This window comes from Xyrauchen texanus, chromosome 22 (genome assembly GCF_025860055.1).
Source record: "Xyrauchen texanus isolate HMW12.3.18 chromosome 22, RBS_HiC_50CHRs, whole genome shotgun sequence".
Lineage (NCBI taxonomy): Eukaryota > Metazoa > Chordata > Actinopteri > Cypriniformes > Catostomidae > Xyrauchen > Xyrauchen texanus.
The window spans coordinates 17,270,916-17,298,769 of record NC_068297.1 but is presented as its reverse complement, the minus strand read 5'-3'; the positions used below and the strand labels follow the sequence as shown (position 1 = coordinate 17,298,769).

General features: G+C 37.4%; 1 protein-coding gene across 1 annotated transcript in view; it reads right to left on the bottom strand.

Moving 5' to 3' along the window:
• Window positions 1-27,854, bottom strand: part of LOC127662097 (glutamate receptor ionotropic, delta-1-like) — a 419,478-nt gene that overhangs the window by 132,066 nt on the left and 259,558 nt on the right. Inside the window, exons 3-4 of the mRNA XM_052153073.1 lie at window positions 26,280-26,564; window positions 4,891-5,096 (exon numbers count right to left, since the gene is read on the bottom strand). Of these exons, the coding sequence (XP_052009033.1) occupies window positions 4,891-5,096; window positions 26,280-26,564 (491 nt within the window). The remainder of the gene's footprint in view (window positions 1-4,890; window positions 5,097-26,279; window positions 26,565-27,854) is intronic.

Here is a 27,854-nt window from a genome sequence, read left to right as displayed (position 1 = left end):
TTAGCCCTTTACACTGTGTATCACAATAGTGTGACTTCAGGTCGAGCAAGAATAATTTGGCTACAGCCAGATAATGGACCATTGGCTCCTTGGGGATGAATGGTGGTTAGGACATCAGATGCATCCGTGTGTTTAATCTATGAGAAGCCAAGCTTTGAGACTGTATGCAAGACATTTCGATATTTGTATCCTGAAACTTACTGGACATTCTAAGATGGTTTGTGCTCAGAGTGAGGAAACACATGTGTCTACATACATAAGTGGATAGCTATTCAAATGATAGACTGTATGTTATGCCATGAATGTACCTTGTGTCCTTGTTATTTTGCTCCTTTCTCTGCAAGCTCCTGACAGGCTGACACACTCGCTGTAATGCACAGCAGTAGTAATGGCTGTACGAATCATACAGTGCACTTTGGAGGAAACAGAGCAAGGAGAGCCTCCCTTGAACACAGATAGCAGCTCTCCCGCAACCGGTGACTGACACAACCAACTGTTTATCTGACCATGTCTCTGAGCAGCAAATCACTGAGGAAATACACACATATACAAGACTTCCACAAACAGACAAGGTTATTCAGATAAGAGTGAATTATTGCCTGCAGGGTTTAGAGACATGGCGTGGAAAGCTCATCCCATCCACCGCTAAATTTAGAATTTTTAGACTATATCAGAGAATTTCTGGGATGCTTTGCTCCTTCGAAAGAACTCGATCCCTTGGCTGTCACACTGCTGATCACCAGGACAGTAGGGGAGGAAGGGAAACGCGGTCCAAATTGGCCCCATATTCAAGCTCAAGAAGGGAAAGTTTGTGGAAACAAACACGTTTCCGTAGCTGAATGGGGACAAACCATAGGCTTCAAATGTTTTTATATTAAGAGCATTAAATGACTATAGACTGACCCTAACCCTACTGCTAAAACCAAACAGTTAAAAAACAGCATTTGCTATTTATGAATCAATTTTCCAATTAATTCGATCTATCCAGACACAAACTGTCAGTACATTCACACAGAGACACGCACATACTATAAGAGACAGACTCTCAATTTCATTCCTTATTCGCTGAGCAGCAAAGGTTTAAGCATGGATATGTGAGAGACATTAAATTAATCAGTATGTGAAGATCTCAACTAAGAGCCCCACTCCTTACAATTCATAAATTGAAAGTATGAATGACAAATTATGATATTTGTTCCTCCATTTCTTTAGTTTTTTTATTCTACTGGATTCCAAAAATACATATGCAGCAAAAGTTATACAGTATATAATAAATTGTGTTATAAATTAAAAATAACTGTGCTCTGAAGATACTGAAACACTCCCAGATTGATTGTGAAGTGTTGAATCAAATGTGATCACATAAAAGTGGTGTGCAAGACCTCTTACTTTCATATAAAAATCGTGTCTCGATTACTGTAATGCTGTCCTAAGTGACCTGCCAAGGAAAGACCTACACAAACTGCTTCAAAACAGCACTGTCAGAATTCTCACCAGACAAAAAGTTCTGCACACATCACTCCAGTCTTGGAAAAATTACACTAGCTTCCTGTTAAATCCAGAGTGGACTATCAGGTGCTCTTGTTAGTGTTTAAATCCCTACATGGCCTGGGACCTTCCTACTTGACAGAGCTCATAGCTGCCCAAACTTCAGCTTGCTTATAAAGGTCAACCATGTACTCAGTCCTCCATGTCCCCAAAACAAGACTCTGTACCATGGGTGACAGTGCCTTCTCAGTCTACGGTCCTCATATGTGGAACTCCCTGCCTTTACCGTAATAACGAATGTCTTGAAACCTTCAAGAAAGATCTAAAAACCCATCTTTACCAGCAATCTTTTCTGCTTTCTTTCATCCAGTGCCTTGAAAATGCTATGCAAAAGAAAAGCCCTATATACATTGAAATTATTAATATTATTATTACCTGGAGGCCAGCTGCCCATGCCCAAAGTAATTGGAGTATGCTTACAAATGAAAACGACAGTTATTGAAGTGATGTATATTAATACAACCAAGATACTCATTCTCGACAGTCAACAATTGTTCTAATTCTAGTGTCATGTGCATTGAATACTGTAAGGCTGATGCCAAGATGTCTGATAGCCCAACACAAATCAATTCATGAAATAACAAAGAACTTTCGACCCACTCTCACAAAAGCTAAAATCTACACCTGAATATCACCATGTGTAATAAATTTCAAATCACCTTGTTGCCCCTCTTCTCTCCCTCTCCCCCTTCTCCCCTTCAACAGCTCAGGACCAATACAAAGACACAAGATTTATATGTAAAAATATAACAAATACTATGAAAACTTCTAGAACTTTCTAGTAATATAAATAGTAGTATAAATACAGGGGCCTTAAGCCCACCAGTTCAGTTTAGTTCCAGCTGCTTAGTGGATACACATCTGGATTTTTCTGAGATGGCATCAAGAGGCTGCAAGCATCTGGCAGACACATTTAAATGTATCTTTGGCCAATTTATCAAAACAAGAGCGAATAAGTACTCTGTGGAAGCATCTGCTAAGATGTGTGAGGCCTACAAGGCATATTTCGGTATGCCTGTCGGCGATCAAGACAAAACCTGGGCACCTAATTTCACCTGCAAGCACTGCAAAAAACTCTGGAAGGTAAGATGGACAGTTGTTGCTTGGCATTTTATGTTATAAAATGTGTTAATTTTTTAAATTGTAAAACATTTTAAACATATCCCAAGAATTTTCCGGGAACCCATTGACCACTCAAGCAACTGCTACTTCTGCATGGTGCACCCTTCCAAATGTCATACTGGCAAGAATGTAACTGCTATCCGGACCTTCCTTTAACCATCGCCCTGGTGCCACACTGCCATGACCTCCCCATACCCACTCCTCCAGAGAGAGAGCAGCCATCTTTAGAAGAGAGCATCCAGTCAGAGACATTGTAGATCCAGATGACAATTTCAGAGGTGGAGCTGAGGAGAGAAAGCCTACCCCAACCAAAAAGACCTCAATGACTGATGATTAGAGATCATGGTCTCACCAAGTCCAATGCCAAGCTTTTGATGTCTGGGCTCAAGCAGTGGAACCTGTTGGATGAAAGTGTGCAAGTCGCAGATGAGAGGAAGCGACCAGTGACCAGTCTGTTCGAGGCAATCGGAATCGCCTGTAACCACAATGAGTGGCGACTTTTATTGATAGCTCATCTAGGAGCCTCAAAACTGTGCTGCTTCATAATGTTAACAAGTACCCGTCTCTTCCAATGTCTCACTTTGTGCACCTCTAAGAGGATTACAACAGCATCAAGACCTTGCTGGACATCTTGAAGTATGATGAGTACATTTGGGGGCTGATTCGTGAAAGTAATTTACAGTATAATCGTAAATCTCGGAAAACTACTCTCGTCTAAATATTTTGTTGTAATTTTTGTATTATTTTAGTATAAATGTTGTTTTTTCTGACTTTTTGTGACTGAAAAGACACAAATTCACCCGTTTTCTCATTGGAAATAGGTACATTTCTAAATATTACTGTGCTGGTCACAAAACCAAAGTTTGTGGGGAATAATAGCCATATTCTATACTTTTGAGGCATGAGCAATTAGGAAATAACACTTAGTACCTAGGAACAAAAAAGTTGTTACAAAGTGTAATAAGTGTTTTTGCTTCAGCGCTCAGAAAAGACACAACAACGCAGAAACCTTCAGCCATTTTATTGGAATCCGACATCAGACTAATAGTTTGGCCCTTTTTACAATACCATAATAAACACAAGTGGGTCAGGACACACATATGCATTAAATAAGTAGTGATGCAAAATTAAATGTTAGAAAAATCTGTCCAAAGGCATCTTAATTGAGGAATACCTGGAGTGTCTGAAGAAAAGAACACTTATTATAAAATATGTCTGTGTAGGTACCAGACATGTCCTGCAAGAAATCTGGGACTGTAATACAGTAGCTGGGAGAGTCTCGTGCTTAAGAGCCCCGCAGCAGTGACCACAGTGGTGTGAGGGATTTAGATATGAACCTCCCCTTGGCACTTGGTCATAGTCCCTCACAACCCTGTTAGGATTCAAACAAACAATCTTCCAAACACCAGCACAAGCCTTCATCCCAGAGTCACTGCTTTTCCAAATACTTTACATCCCTTTTAACAATGCTTTTGAGGACAGAAATGTTTACAATGGTGTATTTGGATGGAAAAAGCACACAAAAAGCAATTGAGTTAAGCGGCTAATTTCAACACGATTATCTCCTTCAATCATGTTCAGATCATTCCGCAGAGATTACAGTTTAACACAGTGGATTGTACAGGATCAGCCACTTTAGGTATTTTCCAGCACATTTGGCACCATAGTCTATGTGCCTCCAGCAAAAGCTTCAGTCAAAAGTAACTTTTTATTAATAAACAATAAACAACGTTATAGCTTGTTACTGTCATAGACTCAATAGACCACACAAACACTTATATATAATAAGATAGCTACCTATCTAAAAAGGGACTTTACATTGACTTCTATTGTTCTCGGAGTAAGTTAATTAATTAAGCTATATAATCAAACATAGAAATTCTAGCATTTCTAGAAGATAAATAAAGACATGAGTCATTATACGTAGAATCAATGTTTTTTGCTTAATGGGTCTTTTTCACTTTTGAGGACATCCCTTAAAGGAGGCTTTTTCAGATATACCTCACTTCTGGGGATATACAGTATTTCAGCAATGTTGTCTTTAAAAGTACATAAATCTAATTTGGAAACACACCAACATATCAACACACATTGAAGCTCACCAAAACACCAGAGCAGGTGTGATTGATTTATAAAATGGTGTCATTTCTTTTAAAAATTGTTGTACAGCAGCATCTCCAGATTGTATCGCTTCTGAGCTGTTGTCATGGTGACCCCTACCTGGTGGATGAAGACCTGTGCAGTGCGGGGACTGAGCAGCAGGATGGCCCGTCTGAGCGTGTCCCGGTAACGGTTCAGCTCCTCCATCCTCATGGTGCTAAATAAGGTGGAGAAGACCTTTGTCACGTTCCGGTCAACCTGCTGGAGAGACACGTCCAAACCCATCCGAGATGCCTGGTCCAGAAACCCACGTAGCCCACGCACATCTAAAAGACAGAGAATGTAAAAAGAAGAGAAAAAGACTGGTTGGATAAGAGAGCAAAGTTAGGTTATCGTAAGGCTTCAGAAGATTGGAATGTAGCACACAATTACATGGATTACTTTTCTAATACTTCCATGGTGTTTTATTGTCATTTTGGAACTTGCCATTGTTAAAACCTATTCACTTTCATTTTATGTAAAAGAACAACTTGGACATTCTTCCAAACATCTAATTTTATGTTTGGAAAGTAAAAAATAAAATAGAACAAGGTTGCAATGACAGGAAAGTTAGCAAATGATGAAATAATTTTTGGGTGAATTATTCATTTAAAATGTTTAAAAGATACATTTATATAAAATAAGCCTTAATCGAACATTTTAAGGCTAATCTCTGTCTCAAGAAGATTTTCCAGAGAGAATACTTTTTAAGGAACTTCAGTGAAATTCAAACGTAATTGGTCCATCATTATTTCATTCACAGAACTAGCTGTTTAACACTCCAAGCATCAGAGACTGGACACAGAGGAATAATAGTAACCTGGACAGCTGAACACCATTAAAAGCAGTTTATTTTCCCATCATGGCTGTCATGTCACTTTGTGTTCAGTCTGATAAAGAGGCTTTCCCCATCTGTCACTCACTTCGACGTTGTGTCGAAGAAGTGACACTAGCGGTCTCTCTTGAGTGCCGAATATGCCTCTGATCTATGAAAAAAGGCCAATGGGAATTAGGCAGACTGTATTTGCATACCCTGCCCTGGACATACGGGTATAAAAGCGGGCAAATACGTCGAGTTCATTCAGAAATCTTCTTCAAAGCCGATGGTCGTGTTGCAGTCAGCTGCGAGTCACACACCTGTTCCTGTTTTCCTCTGACGCTAGCCTGTTGGATTTGACGGCGCAGTACAGCGGCTTTCTCCTCCTCTGCACGGCGCTTCGACAGAGTGATTTTCTCGGAAAGAGTTATTACCTCTAAAAGAGCAAATACTCAGCTGGCGTTGAACGTCCTTTTCAGGGCGCGTCTTTATAAAGATGCCCTTCCGCCCCTGCGTAGTTCCTTGATGTTTTAGAGTGCTCTCCGCTTCAGACAACCACAGATGTTGTCTCGTGTCTGGGTTGCGTTTGTGGATGGTTCATGTTCTCACTGCGAGAACATGACCATGGCAACGTTGCGGTCGCGGCTTGCTTTCAACAGAAACGACTGGCTCGTTCCTGAATGAACTCGACGTATTTGCTCGCTTTTATACCCGTATGTCCAGGGCGGGGTATGCAAATACTGTCTGCCTAATTCCCATTGGCCTTTTTTCATAGATCAGAGGCATATTCGGCGCTCAAGAGAGACCCCTAGTGTCACTTCTTCGACACAACATCTCGTTCCCTCCATCAGGGAATGGAGGTTACGTCCATAACCTAGACGTTTTGATGGCTTAATCGTCTGTCAAGGCCTCATGTTTCTAACATCCTCCTTTTGAAAGGACACAAGAAATGTCCTCTCTAAGAAGGTCATATAAGAGATGAGAATGAGGGCCCAAGGTCTAATAACAGAAATAAAGAAATCATAAATAAATGCAACTTAACTGTAACCATTGTATAGTCTTGTGTTTAAGATTTAAAATGGAATTACAGAGGGAACCAAAAGATTGCAAAATTACTCATATTTAGATTTTTTCTATTGTATTTATCAGCTTTTTTCAGCATAAATTATATTATCAGCACAACAATTTGAGTAAAAAGTGGAATACATTTTATTTACATAAATTTCAGAATGTTTTATTATTAGTTATGTCCTCCTTTTGCTCCAATGACTACATTCACTTGCGCTGTTTAGACTCCATGATCCATGTTATACCAGCATGATTTGAGAATGTTTCAAAAAGCATCCTGTGTGCTTCAATAAAGGCAAGAAAATCTGACCTTTCTTTTATACAAAGGAATTAACATGGTAAATGTCAAAAATATGCTTATTTGATTAGTGGCCTAGAAGATAATCTTAAATATTTCTTATTAGTTTTGCATCAAAAAGTTTCTGTTCTAAGTTTGTCAAAATAAAAATGATAAATAAATAAATATGTTCATGTCCATGTGACATTTAGAATTTAAATCCTGGATTTTCAATTTGAACTTAGTTTTGAACCCCACTGTACCTTCATAGAATGACATGAATACAGTCAAAATGTAAAGAGAAACAACTTTGTAAGGTTTATTTCTGTATTTATTTAGCTTTTTTGTTTCTGTATCCAATACTTATGAATGTAGTGTGAATACTTATAGTGAGAATAAATATAACACTTCCAAGCACTTGTCAACATTAAGGAAGCAAAATGTTATTGTCTGATAACGATCATTAATATGAGCAGAAAATGTTTAGTGCAGGTGCAGATTTCAGGGGTTTTTTCTTTGCTGACAACAGGGCAGAGTTTTAAATCAAATCATCTTGAGAGGTTGCTGACGGACAGATAGTTGCTGTTTTCCAACTCAGGTGTGTCAAAGTTTACCAAAACTGACAATTCTTCATGTTCATGTTGTTCCAAACCTGTACTACTTTTTTTCTTCTTCTATGGAACACATAAAGAGATATTTTACAGAAGGTCGAAGCAACATTTTAATGATTACCATGGCTTTTTCTGGTCCCAATACACTTTCATTGTATGGGGTCCAGGAAAAGTTGTGGTAACCATTAATTTTAATTGTATGAAAAAGCAGCTTTGGCATTCTGCTTTTGTGTTCCATGCTGGAAAGAAAGTCATACAAGTTTGGTAGGTCATGAGGATGAAAACATTTTAACAGAATTTTTGAATTTGCGAGAACTATTCCATTAACAATCCAACTTTATATCAACTGTATTTCTGTAACACTACAGTATATAGGTTTGAACTGTTTAGCTGTAACATTACAGGTTCAGTCCCTGACCGTAATCAGGACAGACAACAGTTCTGGTGGAACACCTGTAGTGACATGGCGACTCACGATTGGTCACTTGCCCAGTCAGTCCACTTTTATTCCTGATTTCACAGCACCACAGTGATAACAGAAACCATACGCATGTCAATGAGCCTGGATCAGTACGAAACAGAACGGCATGGCACAGTTCCACAATGAGACCTGTTTGGCCTGATGGTAGACAAGTGGCTTTTGACTTCTCTTATCAGGCATGGTTTGGGTTGCAGACCTCTAGTTTATTCAAATTAGTTAAAAAAACACTGAAAGAAACAGTGTGTTTTGTTTTCAATGATTTCTCATTGCATGTGTTCACAAGCTAATGTGCATGAAGATGGCCTGCAGGCTTTGGATTAATGAGAATAATAATAACAATTTAAAAGCAAAACACAATATTGACATACTAAGAAGATTGGCAATAATGCTGAAAGGGTTTCAATTAGTGTGTTTTAGCTCCACTTGCATTACATTTGTTTGCAGGTGCTCACATTCTTAGATGGTCTTATTGGTCAAGCTGTTCTAGAACATACTAAAGGTCGAAATGCAGCAAGTTATCTCTTTTGAAGGTAGTGTTTTGATGGTCAGTTGTCATGGAAAGAGTTTGTGGCTTGCAACAGACTGTGGTGCACAGAAAGTGTGTATCAAGTGCACATAAGCTCACAAAAATAACATGGTGTTTGATCATTCTTGATGCCAGTTCAGTTTTGCTGTGTGTGGCAGGGCGGAGGGCGGGACCGGGTCGTGATCCTACACACCATAGAAGGGAATTACAATAATCCAAGCGGTACATGACCAGAGCATGTACGAGAGTGGCAGTGCTGTGAATTGAAAGGGAGGGGCGAAGACAATTTATGTTGTGCAAGTGGACATAAGCAGATCAGGTAATATTATTTACATGTGCTTCAAAAGAAAGTGTGCTATCCAGAATGATATCCAGACTCAACTTTCAAACAGGGAAGTACAGTGGAATTGTCAATGGTCAGAGCAAAACTTTTGATTTGGCAAGATTAGACTTAGTCTACAAGAAGAACCTCAGTTTTATTACTATTAAGTTTGAGAGAGTTACAAGAAAACCATGATTGTATTTCAAGTAAAAAGTTATTAAGGGAAGATGGTGGGAGAAAAGAATTTGGTTTGGTGGACAGATAGAGCTGGGTGTCATCCGCATAGCAGTGAAAATGGATTCCAAATTTCCTAAAAATCTAGCCAAGAGGTAGAAGATATATTATAAATAATAAAGGGCCCAAGACAGATCCCTGTGGAACACCAGTAGTAACTGGAGAGCGCTGTGAACGAAAATGTTTCAATTTAACGAACTGAGTGCGACCAGAGAGATAAGATTTAAACCAAGCAAGAGAAGTGCCGCTAATACCAATGAATGCTAATCTCTCTAAAATTATGTTGTGTGAGATAGTGTCAAAGGCTGCGCTTAAATCAAGAAGAATGAGTACAGACAGAAGCCCTGCATCAGCTGAGATTAACAGATCATTAGTGATTTTGACCAGAGCAGTTTGAGAGTGGAAACCTGACTGGAACTGTTCATAAAGGTTATTAGTTAGTAGATGTGTGTGGACCTGAGAAGCAACTATCCTTTCTAAAAATGTTGAAAGAAATGGTAAATTGGAGATAGGTCAGTAATTTTAAGTATTTGTGGGTCTGAACCAGTTTTCTTCAGTATAGGACTGATCACAGCAGTTTTAAAAGATGATGGGACACACCCGGAAATAAGAGATGAGTGAATGATTTTTGTTATAATGGGGAGCAGGGAAGGTAAACAAGCTTTAACCAAATATGTGGGGAGAGGATCTAGCTGAGAAGTAGATGATTTAGGATAACAAATAAAATTGGATATTTCGATATCTGTCAGGAGATAAAAACTCATAAGAGTAATTTGGGGAGGTTCATGAGAAATTGGGTAAAATGAACTACAAGCTATATTACTCATGTCATTCAATTGCTGGTGAATGCTAGAGATTTTATAATTTAAAAAGGTCAGAAAAGTGTTACAATATGCTGTAGATTGATTAGATTAGTGTAACGGTCAGATTTTGCCTTAAGAAGAGATTCCTTATATAATAATATCGCACTGACAACATGGATAATGGGCTGTGTGGCTGTCTGAATAAATCCAAACCAAAAGCAATGATAGACACGATCTCAGACAGGGAAGCGAGGGCATGAGATCCTATCAATATAAATCACGTGTTAAATTACACATCAGGTATACAGATCATGATCTTGACTTTGGGAAATTAAAAACGTGTGTGCCTATGTTATTAAATTAAAGAGAGTCAGAGAGATGGAGATGGGGAGAGATGTATATCAGTATATCTTTGTAATTTATCATGTTAAGCCATGAGTCATTGGAGTGTGACATAATTTAAAAACCAGTTGCAGTTCTTCAGTCCCTTTGATCATACACTTACTCTGAATAGGTAACCGTGTTGAGCTCCTGGTCCAGTTTGTAATCATATCGTACCAAACTGTGTTCAAGTGAAATGCTACTGGAACGTTACACACTGTGCTCAGAACCGTTCAGCCTGATGGTGGAAAAGAACTTACTGTCAGGTTTTGGGCCAGGTTCAGGTCAGTTTTTCATGTAAAACTTCAGGATGGCATCGGGTTCGGGTTTCTAATTATTGAAAAATATATGTATATTATTATTATACATTTGTATGATTTAATTTTAACAAACTTGGGCATACACGCACTCTCTTTCATTTTTTAGTCAGAGCTGTGTGAATCTGTGCTTCTGAGCCAATTCGCACTGAGGAAATGAAAAAAGCGTTAACGATTTAGGGTTCACTTTTAAAATTTGATAGTACAGATTGCATTGGGATTTTTGAGCTGAGCATCAGACTTATGTGTGAGTTGTTGGATTATCAGCAGAGCAAGTGGTGAGAGCGTTAAAAGTTTGAGAAATGCTCAAATATATTCAAATGAGAGTCAAAAAACACTGTGAAGCAAATTTCTGTGAGGTGAAGGTAGTGATGTCTGGATTCAGTGCTTGAATCATATTGTTGTATATTACTATGATTCATTTATATTTCAAATAAGTTTGCACTTTTTGCTTATGCTTTGGCTGGATTAACAAGAGTGAATTAAATTGACACCATACAGTATAAATGCTTTCGGCATTCAGAAATGTAGCTTGCATTATTTCAACTGTAATCAAGCATATATGATGATTTTGTGCATAGAAAGCAAGCATAGTCTATACCGATGACAACCTTACTACTGTACATTTGACAGACACACTCCAAAACGGCAGACCCTTGACATTTTTGCCGATATTGAGCAAGTTTCTTTTGTTCCAGTGATCATAACTGTAGTGTATGGGACAATTGAGACAAAAGTGAGGAATTCTTCAGCAGCTAATCAATTTTACCTAGAGCTGATTGATTACCTCTGGATTTAGTGACATTACAAGTGCTTCAGTAGACATTCGGTGAGCATTGAGGATTCTCTACTACTGAAAACCCATCATTGGCACACAATCATTTCCAGTTGCTGTCATTTCTGTAGAAGGGCCAGAAATGTATTTGACAGTTAAATAGCGGGACTAATACTCACTTGCAACATTAACAAAGTGCAGTGAAGACGAAACTACAGTTTTAGCCTGGGTGCTATCAGCAAAGAATTCCACGAATGGTAAATGTCACATCAAAATGCAGTAAGCTGATGGGTGAACTCCAGGAAATACAACAGGATGAACTGAATATTTCAACATTCTGACTTAATTTAAAATTATTGGCGGCAAGTTTCTCCGTATTTTTTTTCTGATCCCTTCAGACCAAAATGTGATTTTGTTATAAGATGGTAATAAACTCTTAATAACATGTTAGTTAACCTCAACAAATAACCTAAATAAACTAAATAATATATGTATAAGCTAAATAAAGTCAAATTAGAAAAATCATACCAAACTCCTTTTCTTATGACTGAGACTTTCAAGTAACCTAAGAGTAACCCAGTCATATTTCCAACATACAAACACACACACACTGGAAGCAACAGTTTAATTGTGCAAAACTCTCACACAGATTAGTTTCAGCATACCATTGTAATTCAATTATCACATCTGTAGCTACACACTAAAGATAAAATTAAAGTCTCCCGAGGAGCTAAGAGAAGTCTTTTGAGGAACAAATTGGATTTGCTTAAATAGTGTAATTATATATCTAAAGGCATATTACCAAACAAATACAAGCTGACATCTCACCGGGACAAAAATACAAGTGCAGGAGGTGTGAAGAGAATCAATGGAGCTATAAAAAACAGTTTAACTTTTATCTGTTCTTTTATTTAAAATGGAAAGAATGGGTCAAAGGGAACCAAAGCGGTAACACAATACAGCCAAATTTATATGACTGAGGCAGGGGCGGATTGGCCATCGGGAATACCGGGAACAATCCCGAACGGCCGGTCCATTTCAGGCCGAAGACCGGCCGGTGGTCAAAGAGTTTTTTTTTTTTTCAATGATACGCGACCGGCCTAACCGGCCTCTCAGCTGCAGCAGAACGCTGTGTGTGTGTGATTCAGACCGGGCCAGACCAACACTTTCAATCTGAGGGGGGATACGAGCGGCCCCTCCCAACTTGGACTGATCCTTGTTTTTCCTGACATCCGATTGGCTCAAACTAGGCACCGATCAAAGGAGTTTACTTTTGGTCATGTTTGGCGGGTTTGTGTGAATGCAACAGATACGAAAGGTAAAAATGGCAAAAAGAAGGAAAGAAGAGAAAGAAATGGGTGGGGCCGAAAAAATAAGAATTAAAAAGAAAAAAATTTTGGCACAAGAGGCAGCTAAATGCGCCAAATTAACAGACATCTTCCGTAGTGGAAAGAGTGCTGTGGCAGCCGGAGGTCCAGATGAGGAAGGACCCAGCAGCATGGACAGGACAGGTGCACGATTAGGGATATATTAGTGATTTACTATACACTGAAATTGTTTATATTTGCATTTAAATATAGGCATTTATTACATGGCTTGGTAGAATTCCAATGTAGGAAGAGAGAAGAGGAGGAGCAGGAGAAGAGAGGAGGAGGAGGAGAGAGGAGGAGGAGGCGGAGGAGCAGCAGAAACCAGGAAACAGACAGGTAGAGGGGCAGTGTGCAAGGCTGGGTAGGCAATCATATTAGGCATATCAATCAATCAATCAAAGCTTTATTAAGGACACACACACACAAAATAGAAAAACACAGCACAATATTACATATTTACATATAGGATAAAATGCCAATAGTTCCACATACTAGATAATAACCTGACTGAAGCACAGATTGAATTAGAAAATGTATTATTCTTAGTCATATTTATTACTGATGTTCTTCTCATGTTCTTCTCAGCTGTACAATCAGTAAGCAGAGGCAGGGTCCAGCACAGGGGAAACTGAGCCAGGGAGAGTTGAAAGTGAGGACACACACACACACACACACACACACACACACACACAAATCTCTATTTTATGGGACTGCATTGTGGTTTTTGAGTATCTGAGTGGATATTTGTTAGTATTTGTAACCATTTTATCACTCCGACTGACTGTACACATGACATGCTGGTAGTTAGCAGTATACTAACTATACTGTGACTTATGTGTTCGAGATTAGGTTTTGCTGACCTGGTTGTGTTCAGTGCAGTGGTGACTTGCTTATACAACCTGAAGAGGCAGGTGTCATCCTAAAATTTCTTGAAGGTCTTCAGTGTAATCTGATACTCTTTATACCATAAAAACACTATTAGAATTAAAATAACTGCAAAAAATCCTTCTGCTCGTGCACCAAGGGCACTCGTGTAAAAGGCCTCTCCATCTTAAAGTTTGGGGAAACAAATAGAGCTGTATCATGATATATCCAGAATATATCTGAAGAATAAGATCATAATTACTATAGTCGAACATTAGAGGATATAAAACTTCTAATGTCAACTGAACAAAGGCCAGGGCAGACCTATATTTAGCATTATATAATACTCATACATTAGTTCAGATAATAATCATACAGAAGTTTATCATTTTCTAAATGCACCTTTAGAAGTGCATCAAGAATAATGGATCGCAGGATCTTTGCTTTAAAGGTCATCGTACACAACCTTTCAAAAGATGCTTTTAATTTGTTTGGCAGAGAGTTTGAGGAGTTTTGAAACCTCATCATTTCATCCTCTAAAAAACATGTAGATAGTTGCTAGGAGATGGTGAAATAATTTCATCTGTGGGTCCTGTTTCTGTTTGTGTCTCAACCCTCTATCCTGCTGTAGAGAGCCGGGGTGTGGGTGTTGCTCATGGAGGCCAGGGGAGCACTCTTCTCGGAAAGCTGTGGAAAGACTTAGACGGAAGACTTGGTTGACGGCGCTGTTGATTGGTCCCAAATGACAGCATTTCAGAATCTACACAGAACGGGAGAGTCTGTTGCTCATTTAACTGCCTCTGACATGAACTGCCCAGAGACAAACTCTGACTTTAAAACAAGATAAATATCTCTCTCTTAGTCTCTCCTTCTCTTTCTCTGTTTCTCTTACTCTCTGTCTCACTTCAAATGTGGTCTAATCCCAAGAAGCCAGTTAAGAATATTTCAGCACCTCTTGTTCAAAAGCAGAAAATTATAACACACGTGCCTTTATTACCCCAATGTTCTGACATGAGACTTCAGCATTAACAATTGCAGCTCAATATGATAATTCTGTCATAATTTGCTTTACCCTCTTGTTGTTCAAAACCCATTTGACATCCTTTTATCTGGAAACACAAAAGACAATGTTAGGAAGAATGTCAGTCTTAGTCACCAATCAATCTCATCGTATAAAAGTGATGCAATGAAAGTTAATGGGGACTGAGACTAATACACTGTCTAATATCTTTGTGTTTCACAGAAGTCAAGCGGGAACAACATGAGGGTGTGTAAATTGTGCGAGAACTTTCACTTTGGTGTTTACATGTCTAAATTTGGTCAGTCATTGAAAACTACATCACTACAAGTTTGACATGTATACAATTCATCACAAAGTAGATTAAATGTCCTTTATTCTTCTCAGGTCATGTTATATCTTAGCTAGGGCACTACGTATATAAAAAATATATTGTAACTAATAAATTGTTTACATGTATGATGACAACCTGCTTTTTTGAAAACATGACAGCACGACCCAACCGACTCATGAAAAATACCTTTGTCCTAAGAGCACATTTAATTAAACCTTGGTAAATATAACACTTCTTTATATAGTGGACCCTTGTTTTAATATATGCTAGTGGGGTTTGATTTTGTTTGCTTTTTGATTTTATTCAGGAGCCATAACAAAAATTTTACCTGTCACTGTCAGGATCCTGTCACTTTGTCAGTCATGTTTATAGCTGTGACCAGGGGCGTAGCACCAAATTTTGGGCCCTGGGTACAAACCATCTTGCTGGGCCCCCGTACCAAATATGTATGTATAGAAAACTGACTTCTAAGGGGCCCCCCCTGCCTCGGGCCCTGGGTACTCGGTACCCTTTACCCCCCCAGTCCGACGCCCCTGGCTGTGACAGGATCCTGACACCCATGTTCTGTGTTTGGAGCATGGTGTCTGGGTCCTGACCCTTCAGCCTAGTTCGGTTTCTGTTCTGAGTCGAGATCCAGACACTCGTGCTCCATTTCTTGTCTTTTTGAATGCATGGCTTCAGTTTGGTTCTCCTACCATGCACTCTTCTGTCAGCCTTGTGTGTTGTATGTTAGCACATGGCTTTGTATTTGTCTTGCCATGTGCTTCCCCAACTCCTCCTCCTCGTTCCCTTTTCACAATCCCTCGTTTAGTCCTTTTTATGTTAATAAGTTTCACCTTCTCCTCCTGTTCCTTCCTGCCTATATATTGTGCCCTCTTCCCTCATGTCTCTGCCAGATTGTTAATTTGTGAACCCCAGCACATTATGAGTCAGTCTATCTGATAATAGTACAGATGCAGTGGTACATGATTTTATGACCTGGAGAATTCCAAAGCAATCGCGAGTTTTTGTTCTATTTATTATTATAAAACATCTAGCTAGAGGAGGAGATTTTAATTCCTTGTTGCAGAAATATCTTGCGATTTAGGAATAAAAAAAAAAAGAAAACAGACATGGCCAGTAACTGCGTTAAATAAAACTCTCCATCTTTTACTGACTTTTTAAACATTGTTGGATAATTATTGCAAATGCAGTCCAACTTTTTAAAGTTTCATATTTCAAGGAGAGGCAACCTCTAGGTATGGCGAAGTATTTGTTTGAAAAGCAGAGAACAGGATGGACTTTGTCAAATTAATTTCAGTGATGTGGTCGTGAATAATATGGGAATAGCACAGTTTAAACATCCCCATTATCTCAAAATGTGTAAAAGATTCATGAACACTTAGTTTTCATAAATTGTGCAAGCTGTTGGCAAAGGCCTAGAATTATAATAGGTTTTAAAAAAATGAGCATATCATGGACTAAATTTTGTATATCAACTCATTAGTTAAGCCCATTTTAAGTCATTCAAACAACTGCAAATTGAATTTAAACTACCAAAATAAGAGAATTCCTTACAAAACATAAAGATTGGGAGGGGATTGTTAATTCAAATGAAATACAGAATTTACTGATGAATATAGAAATGGTGAATACAGACACTACACTCAAGCAATTCCTTTGCATATAAGAAAAGATGGGAGGTAGAAATGCAGAAGGAGATTACTCAGGAGGATTGGGCAGATATATGTTTTGAGGCTCATAGGGTGACTAACTCAAACACATGGAGAGAATTTAAATGGAAAATGAGTACAAGATATTTCTGCACCCCACAGATTATGACAAAGATGGGAGAAAGGTTTTCTGGTAGATGTTGGAGGGAGTGTGGAGCCCAAGTTGGCAACCACACTCACATCTTCTGGTCCTGCCCAAAGCTAACAACATTTTGGGAAGATGTTTATAATGTACTCAGAGGTGTATTTAATGCTGATATTCCATTTGACCTGGCTGTGGATATTTTCGGGGAAATGTTTAGAGAAAAAAGTAAGTAAGAAAATTAATTCACCTTCTCCTGATTGGTCAACTTCAGGTCGATCGCCAAATCAGCTTGTTCAATCGCACTCACTTCAGAAATTCAAAAGCCGACAGTGGCCACATTTTTCCAACATATTTAAAAATTATGGGGAGCGAATAAGCTGCTCGCAAGTCGCTCTGCTCAAAATTCCTCTCACATGATGCAAGCCGAGACCAACCAAGCACCAGCGATTAATGGTAGGTAGCTCGCATGATGAATTGTTCATCTAAAACTTCGCACTGTTTATGGCCTTAGCCTTTGTGACAACCATCCCCGGTGTCTCCTATTACTTCAAAAACACACCATTTATTTTGTTTTGTTTATAAAACTAAATGTTTCCAACAAATTACGTTATTTTCAGAAAGAACAGATTATAGATTCTTGTGCACAAGAAAAAGAGCAAATAGGGTGCCTCAGTTTGAAGATTATTAAAGTATTTAATACAGTTATACATCAGTGAATAAACCAAGAGGACACTTTACTCAGCAGTGTACTAAAAAGGGACACTCAAAACCCTGAGACTGCTCAGACAAACCCAATCATCAATTAAACTAGGACCTTACTCACAAAACAAACATTCACAGGCCTGTGGGTTAGCTTACTGTTGTTTATAAACTGCATAACACAAAAAGTCCTCAACATTAAAATCTTTTATAGACTCACTTTAGGGGGTTGGCATCACACACACACACACACACACACACACACACACAAACACACAGAAAAAAACAAAAACCATGGGGATAAAGCAGCTGCCAAGAAACTGACACTCCCACACCAAAGTTAGTAATGATCCAAGATGGCACTGAAGTTGACTGATGATAGCAACTAAGCTTTAATTTAAAAGAGTTACTGGTGAAACTATGAAGGCCTAATTAGGAATTTAGCAGCAAAAATACCAATAAATAAGCTAAACAACAACAAATAGTGTGTCCTTCATGTCTCTGTTCGCACTTGTGAAGAGCTTAACAATTTTTTTTACTTCAAATGTAGGCCTTTCACATTTGAACTGCAATCCCTTCTGGCTGTTTATTTGTATGGCTAAAAATAACAGCATGACATTGACTATAATGAGATGTTTCTGTGATGCTATTCAAACAGACATAATTAGTGATAAGGTTTGTCAGGTTAGCTGCAAGAATGAACCTTGGCTTTAATCAAGAGAATTAAGAGTACAACCATGCTACAATAAACTGCCCAATAATCTATACATATGGAAAATATATACAACCCAAAATATTAATAAAAACAAAAATAAGTGATTTGGAAATTATATTCACCCTTTGCTATATTTAAAGCACTACAACTAAACATTATATGATGTTTTATCCTGTGAATTTCATATATATATATATATTAGGGCTGTCAATCGATAAAAAATTTTTATCAAATTAATTACACGGTGTCCCGATTAATTAATCGCATATACAAATATTTGCTGAGAAAGCCCCTCATATAACAATAATTAAATATATAATGATTATACATATGTATATCAATATATAATTATACATAGTTATCTTTAAATATTAAAAAATGTTATATATATAAATATATATATAAATAAATAATATTCAGATAATTAAAATGCATTACATTTTTGTGGCAGAAGAGTTCATCATTGATAAGACAATACAAAAAGCGGCTTTAGAATACACTGTATTGTTTACTACCATATTATTGAACATAAGTCAATCAACAGCAATCCATTTCGCAAGTGAATTTTTCAATCAGTTGGAGATTTAATAAGAGGGCATGTTTTTATTTGTATTTTTTATTAATGCTTACAAAACTTTTACATCTAGAGCCAAGAGTTATATTAAAACAAACAACAACAAAAAGGAAAATAAATAAATAAACTGTTTAATAAAAATATCAAATTGTTTACATATTTCAATACACTTTACAGCTTTCTTGTTACTAAAATTGGAAATTGTTCTTAGGTATTGCTGAAATTAAAACAAATGGTTTATAACCACCATACTTACATTTATGAATACTAAACTTTGCCAACAAAAGCAGAACATTAATCAAATAATATTCCTTATGAAGAGACATGTCATAGCTAAAAAAAAAAAAAAACGAATAAAACATTTTCAAAACAAAGTTGAAAGCTGGGAATAATATGATCTCTAACAATCTTGCAGAAATCAGACCAAAAACAAGTCGAGTAGGGACAACTCCAAAATAAATGAAAAAATGTTTCCGCCTGCAGACCACCAAATGTACAGAATATATCGACATCACAATTAAATCTCTCTACAAGAAAATAATTAGTGAGGTAGTACTTATAAATAAGTTTGAAATAGGTTTGATGGAAATTTCTTTGATTTTATTCGTGATTAAATATTTATGGGTAACTTCAAATTTTGCACCATCTCAATCCAGTCACACCCTGCGTCACACATGCTTGAGTAGTGTCTCGGGTGCGTTGCATCATAAACATAAAATGTTTAGGTCAATGTGTCAAGTTAAATATAGTTTAATACTCAATCTTTAAACACATCTTGAGATCACTTAGTTCACATTTGCGCTCCTTCAAGTGTTTTGAATGCAAGAACGTAACGCATGTTTGTGTTGTGCTGCCTACTGAAGTATTTTCTTCACTGTATAAACTGTGCTTTGCTCATACAGCTGAAATTGCACTTACTGCCCCCTGGAGTAAACAGGTGGTACTACAAGCTTGCATTTCTCAGGACTCTTCCTTATTATGGTCTGGGGGAAGTGTGATTAATTGCGTTCATTTTTTTTAACGCATTATTTTTTGTAAAATTAATCGCACTGAATTAACACGTTAAATAAACAGCCAATTTCAATTCATATGAATACAACTCGCTCCAAAATGTGTTTTCCACTCGAGTGTTTTCCACTCTGAAACATCACCATTTGTTCTAATAATACATATGAAGCATTTGGACACTGAAGACACAAGTTTGTTAAGTTTAGAAAGTGGAATTTTTTTCCCCACTCATCCATTACGTTCATCTTTAGCTGCACAATTGCACAAGGTCTTTGTGCTATATAGTGTGCTTCATATTGTGCCACACATTCTCAACTGGAGACAGGTGAGGACTTCAGGCAGGCCAATCTAGCACCCACACTCTATGCTTAAACAGCCATGCACTTGTAATCCGGGCAGTATGTGGTTTGAAGTCCTTGGACAAGATGGTGCTGTATGGCAGTATCTGTTGCTCCAAAATTTGTGCATATCTGTCTGCATTCATGGTGTTCACACAGAAGTGTGAATTACCCATATCATGGGCACTGACACACCCCTGGCTCATACAGACACTGGCTTTTGGACCTGACGCTAATAACAGCTTGGATGGCCCTTTTCTTCTTTGGCCCATAATATGATGGCTTTGTTTTTGTTTTTAACTCTACAGACAAAAAAAACACGTTTCTACTGTTCTACTTTCCATGTAAGATGAGACCGGTCCCAGAAAAGTAGGCAGCGGTCCTGGACAGTGTTGATGTAGGGCTTCTGCTTTGCATAGTAAAGTCTTAACTTGCATCTGTGGATGCAGCGGGGAGTGGTGTTGACTAACAAAGATTTACTAAATTTATCCCAAGCCCATGTTCATGATATCCGTTACAGATGGTTTTCGTCTTGCCCTTTACACATGAGATTTGACCAGATTCCTTGAATCTTTCAACTATATTGTATACTATAAAGGGTGAATTGTCCAAAATCTTTTCAATTTGTCTTTGGGGAACATTGTTCTCAAAGTGCTGGATTATTTACTGAAGCATCTCTTGGCAAATTGACAAATCTTGAATGACCCTTCCTCTTGAAGGACTAGGCTGTTTTTGGAGGCTCCTTATATACTATGACACGAGTGCCTCACCTGTTTAACATCTCTTACTTGACATTGCCTTGTTATTTCAACTAGTCAAATTGTTAATAGTCTTAAATTGCCCGTCTCAACTTTTTTGGAGCGTGTTGCAATCAACTGATTTGAAAATACTGTACATAAAAAAAATGTAATCAAAAAAATAATGAAAATCACAAGGTAAAACATCATATAATGTGTAGTTGTAGTGCTTTCAATATAAAAAAGGCTGAATATAATTCACAGATCACTTCTTTTTCTTTTTATTCATGTTTTTCATACTGTTTTTCATACTATTTTGGAATTGGGGTTGTACATAAATAGCAACTAAACTGAGAAGAAGAAAAAAGAAAAAAACTTTTTAAACTCACTTTTTCTACTCTTTAAGAATTCTTCATGAACGTAGAGGTTTTTTCTACCGAAAAAAACAAAAAAAAAACTGAATATGTTTACATACCATATTGAAATTAAAGAGTCAGTTTATATAGCATTTAGCAAGCAAGGGCTTATCAGCTGCAGGGGACTGCCGTTTATGTCCCTCTTATTTTTTTAAAAAGGCAATTCTATCCCCCACACTTCTTTTAGCACTGTGCATTGAATCCAACCTAAAAATTGGCTTTTCTGTCTCTGTTACTGGTTACTTTGGATTTATAGGATATACTCCAAACAATCAGAGGTGAGTTTTATGATCTGAAATATTATAACAGATTATAACAAATTATATTCCTGGAGCATATAATGGCATAGTACGGCACCATTCATTCATTGCTACAACATTTATTTTGCAATGTTCAATGTTACTTACTTATCTGCATTTTCAATGCTTAAAACCAATGTGATCACATGAGAAGAGGGGGTGCAACTGCTTGTTTTCATTATTGGGTGGCAGGGGGGTGGGTGGGGATAATTAATTATATGCCCTTGCATAGATTTAATCAGTTAGTTACATTTAATTTATAATCAATGAGATTAGATAAATACCATAACATTTATTTAATGCAGTTGACATTTTAATATGAAATGTGTATGGTTACATTCACTTATGTGTGATTTCGGCTGCCCTATACATTTTTAAATGATTATGTCATTTTAACCAAGATTACATTTTAAAATGCTTAAACTCTGTAGAAAACAACTTTTCAGAATATGCAAAAAAAAATAATAAAAAAAAATAACACAGAAAGCACCATAAAACAATAATAAAATGAATCCACATTTGTTAGCTATAATCCAAATCTTCAGACTGCTTCCTGTGAAGAACAGACCCAAATTCAAGCCTTTTATTCTACAATCTCCATCTCCATCCACTGCAGCGTCATCACACCCGCTGCAACCGTCAACATGTGTTGGTTTCATTTTCAAAAATAGAAAATTGCCTCCTCAAGCATTACGACCAGCTGTTTTAAGGCAGTGATGTCGAATGCTCATTGGCTCTCAAGTGATTTGTATCCATTTGCGAAATGCCGTATTCTGCAACGTATATGTTTGAATGAGAAATGATAGTGCCATTATGGAGTGCATCAGGAGAAGATTTACAGCAATTAATAATTTGAATTCTACTCCTCACCACACACAAAGCTATTGTATGCCATCAGGGAGCACCCTGGATGCAGCGCATGACCCTTTAGAATACTTTTTAACAGAATTTTGCAATTTTTCTGAATAAATTATTGTGATTAAATATATCTGCCTGTTACATGTTTTATATGCTAAATAAATGATTACGGTTAGGTTTAATAGTAGTTGTGGGATTAGCGGCTGTAAAATATTTATAAATTAATATATTGAAACAAAAATGATTGCTACTGTAGATTAATCTGCTTGTTACATGTTTTAATATTGTTGAAATGTTTGATTGTTAATGAGATCAGGCTGATAAAACCTTGTTTTAAGTGTGTTGTTCAAGGACACAATGATGACTTTGTTTGTGGATCATACAGTGTGTCCCTTGGATTAGCTGACTGACAGTTGTGGATACATTTTACTTCACAGGCCTGTGTTCAACGGTGTGTGGATAGTCTGGAAAACAATAAAAAAAATTAAAACAAATCTTTAGGAAAAGATCAGTTTTCTTTGCTTACAGAGTCTGATATGCTTAACAGAACAGAGATCACAGCTTCAGACAGCAGTTTCTAATCTGAATTGCCTGCATCCCTGCACCGTCATGATTGATGTGATAGGAGCAGAACTGAGACTATCTCCAGTAAAAGATCTTGTCTGTGATAAGATCATTTACACATTCCCCTTTAAATGTCACTGCGTTTCTGCCGGCCTAATACCAACTTTGAACATATCTACTTTTAATCTAGGATTTGCTGTACAAATGACAAATTTTGTGAGGTTTAAAATCCCAGAAACGTCTTATCATCCTTAGCATGTTGGCTCTCTCTATTCCATATAAGACACATCCAGTGTAATTGTGGAGGGTGGAGAGCTCTGCACTGTGATCAATCATGTTTAACGTCTTGATTGGGGCTTTTCTTGTGACCTCTGTGATTATGGTTTTAGAGAATTATGTTAATCCATGTCTACTCCAGGGCTGCTGTGGTATGACCCATCTCAGCCCATTTTCTGAACCTGTCAGCAGCCGATCAGCCATCAGTGCAGTTATAGTCTTAGCATATGAGCATAAAGGCCATTTAAAGCATGGTGTAGTTCTAGCATTCTAAAATAGATCTAAGCGTTGTGAACCACAAGGCAGTTCTGCATTGACAAAGGGGATCCAAATGCCAAGTGAGACACCTTTTATTCAGACCTTTGAATCCATGATGGCTTGCCTGTTAGTACAGAAATGTGCCATAAGGGCAAAAATATGAGCAAATTACACTTGCACTGGATGATTGGGGATTTTAAGAATATATACCGGTAATTGGAAGCTCTTGAAAAAAAAGAGGCCTGCATGCTAGTTTTCAAGTGTTTATATAAACACATTTTCAGGAGCCAATACAGCGTACAAAACATACATTTCAGCCAGCAAAACCAATTCATGGTTAAAGCTTCAGGACTAAAGGCTTGATTAGTAGTAGTGTTTTTAGTTTTTGGACATTAGCGGTTAGGTTTAGATGTTGGTATAAGGCAGGTGTTTTCGAAGTCTTAAGCAGCAAGTGAGAGGCAGAGCTACAGTATATGGCTTTTAATAGATTTGCATGTGCACAGAACATGTTTTGAGCATGCTTACACACACTCTTTGAGTGACAGCAGGGAGATTTCATAAAGCAGTGTATAGTTGAAAGCGTGCATCTATTTTTGTATGAGAATGAAGGAAATCCACGTGCGAGCCAAGAGATTTGCACACGTGTAACCGGTAAATGGATGTGATCTTGCATGATATGCATGTGTTCATGACATCTAACAGTATTATGATGCCATAGATCTATTGTATATTAAGCTGGACTATGGTCCACTGAGCCAGTCATTTTCATTTATCTTCACAATGCATTTTATTGTATGTATATATATATATATATATATATATATATATATATATATATATATATATATATATATATATATATATACATACAATAAATATTTTTTGTATATTCAATATTCAATTTTTTTACTTTACTTGGTGAATTTATCATCAATCTCCATGTCTCCTCTGGCATGATCTAGCACCCAGTTAGAAAACTGTGGGTTTAAGATAAGGAAGTCTGTTTTGTCTACCACTCATTTGCTTTTTTAGAACACTATTGGTTAGGTTTAGGTTTAAGTTTCAGGTTAGGGAGGAAAGATTTTCTCATTTAAACCTCACCTTAAAAACCTGTGTCTGATTATGACATCATTTCACTCACTTTTGGTGCCCCCCATGGACATTTTACTAGGACACTGCAGTAAAACGTGTACTAAGGCGCATAATTTGGTTTTGCAAAAATGTTTCCATGGTCATGTTATGTTCATGAGATCATGAGATCAAGACAAATGACCGATTAAAATATGAATCAAACTCACTTACGATTGCCACACCCACATCTTGTTGCCAACAATCACTGTCACTTGTGTCGCCGGAAGTCACTGTGCTCTCACTGAAAATTAATGAGATCGTATCTCTTTGTTGCTGTGTGTTGCTGGTAGTGTGAACGTTGGCTGCAACATGGCCTGGGCCAGATGGGTCAAACAATGTTCGGACCAGGTTCAGGTAAGTTTCTTAAGTTGGTTAAGTTCTTCATTAAAATGTTATTTATATCATCAAGCCGGTTCTTGCATCCTCCTTTTCATTAACCCCTTTACAATGTCTTTGACCATTGAACCACTTGCTGTCTTTTCAGTTTCTCATGCAAGAGTCAAGTTAAAAAGAACTTGAACTATTAAAAACTATTTTGGGTCTTATTAAAACTGTGTAGATTTAATTTTACTAAACTGTTACTAATGTTGCCTATATAAAATACAGCCTATTGCAACAAATTTACTTGCTTGGTAAATAAATTATATAGAGAGTGAGCGATTCAGGTTCGGGCTTTAAATCTAACAGTATGGGTCGTTTCAGACTTAAAAATTTGGCGGTACCTTTTAGGTCAGGCTGGGTCACATGGTCTCAGGATAAGGTCAGTTTTGGGCTTCAAAGTAAGACCCGTGCAGACCACTAAGCCCAGTTAAATTCCAAGAAAGAGTTTGTCTAAAGTTTAGAGTTTGGTAATAACTCATAAAAAACTCATAAAAGCTGGAATGAAATAGAGACAATTTTGAATTTGATTCAAAAACTCGATTCCCATAGAGTTCAACAACACAGGTTCAATGAAAAAGTTAGAAGGTTACCCAAGTCCATGTTTTATATATCCTGAAAGTTTCATGATTTTCAAAACTGTACAGTGCTAGTTATCAACTGACAGTGTCTGCCTTTCAGTCTGCCAGAGTCCACCTGCTCACATCAAATTTTAAATTCATAGCCTGAGAGCTGATGAATGTCTTTGTAGGAGTGGGATGTTTTTTTGGATTATTGACCAAGCCTGCATCATGTTTTGGTTTGAAAAAGTCTATATGAAATGGTAAGAATACTCATGGGCCATAAAGACAACATGCTCCCTTTCAGTTATAGCACAATAGTAATTTGGACACTTCCACCATTTTATATTTATGTTAAACTTTATTTAAAGGTGAAATGTGTGGTTTCTGCACCACTAATGGCACCGATAGGAATTTCAAAAATAAAGACAAGTTCTCCAAACACTGACCTCATCTGCCTTTTTTTTTTAGAAAACAGATAGTTCTGTCCCAAACTAGTTGAGCCAAAACTGCAGTGTTGGAGTAGTCGGATACTCAAACAAACAGAGCAGTGTTTTGAAACCACCAAAGAATTGCAGTGTTCACACTTTTCAGGAAAATCTACCTACAGTATTATTGACTTACAGTTGATTCTACACATTAAGCTGGGCCTCATGTCACTCACCATATTCACTGTCATAGAAGACAATAAACTTGTGCCAGCGCAGCTCAGAGACGAGTGTGATCATGACCTCATTGAGACGCACTGGAGGGCGCGCGGCCAGTGTGTAGCGCTCTCCGTCAGGGCTGGAATTGAGCTGGCACTCGGCACGGGGCGTGCCATCTCCGTTCCTCTGAATGAACAGGTGAGGAATGTGCATGGCGTCTGTGAGTGACTGCAGAGCATTGGCTGCAGCACAGCCTGTAGATGACACCAAAGCCAAGATCCCCTGATTCATGAGCTCACAGGCTGGAAAATTAAAAAAAAAAGAAAGAAAAGAGACAGTGAGGTTAGAGAACTGGCAGGCCAAGAGGCCATAGAGAATAAAAATGCAATATACTTAACAGTTAAGTATGTTGACCATTGTGGAACTTATGGTCTATTTCCATCAACAAGTGGCAATTAATGCAGCAAATGTCAGGCTACACCAAAGGGAACAGGTGGGATAATGTGTGGATTTCAGAGGGCAAATGTAATTCTCTTCAGTGTAATGCCATATGCTGCTAATTTATTGACACAGTTAAACATCAGTGTTACAATTTCTCAAGGAAATCTTGTTAAAGTCGATATAAATAATGTATATTTCATAATATTTAATAGATGTCTCCATCTGAGCTCTGCAGGTTAGAAAAAATTCCTGTATATAATGTGAATAGTTACCCTTGATTTTTAAGGGCATTGTGGCATAGAAAATGACATTAAAATTTCCCTGGAGCATTGCTTCCCCTAGTGTATGTGATTGCTGCACAATTTTGTTACATTACAATATACTTTAAACTAACATTACAACACACAGTATGCACCATGGGACTGAGATAAATGACTAAGATTTATCAAAGTACATCTGATTTCATTTAGACACATTTATTTCCAATTTTTTTCTCATCGTTACACAAATTAAAACTAGTTAAGGCACTTTGCTGAATTTATTTGAATTGTAATAAATATTTTAGAACAGATCTAAAAATGAAGGCAGTAATTAATTTTGTTGGTGACAGCAGAAAAAGTTTTACTGAGTCAAACTGCGGGAGCTGGAAAATTAATTATTAATAAAACCAAAACAGCACTCAAAATCCACTGAGCCCAATGTATGGAGAGTGAAAAATAAAACCCATTAGTTTGTGTAACTTTTGCACAATAGCTAAGTGTCCATGTGTCCCCAGAGCACCCATGTGCTTGTTTAATTTCAGCAAAGCCTGGATACAGATTGGATGAGCTTAAAGGTTTTAAAGAACAGTCCATTAAAGACCCAGGTAGATCAATGGACAACAAATCACACTGAAAATTAAGGTATAAACAAAAAGATTTTTTCCTCGGTAAACATTTGAACAAACACAATTTTATTCGACTACATTAATCAACCCTGATCTGGTACAAAATTCCCTAAACATCTAGGCTTATAGCCACTATTAGCCTTGACATTTAGTCATCTTAATGCAATAATCCAAAATCCTGTTTTTCAGTAATACATTTTCCAAAATCTTTCTAAGTATATGAGTTTATGTGGGTCATTTTTTATTCTTTAGAATCTGCAGTTAA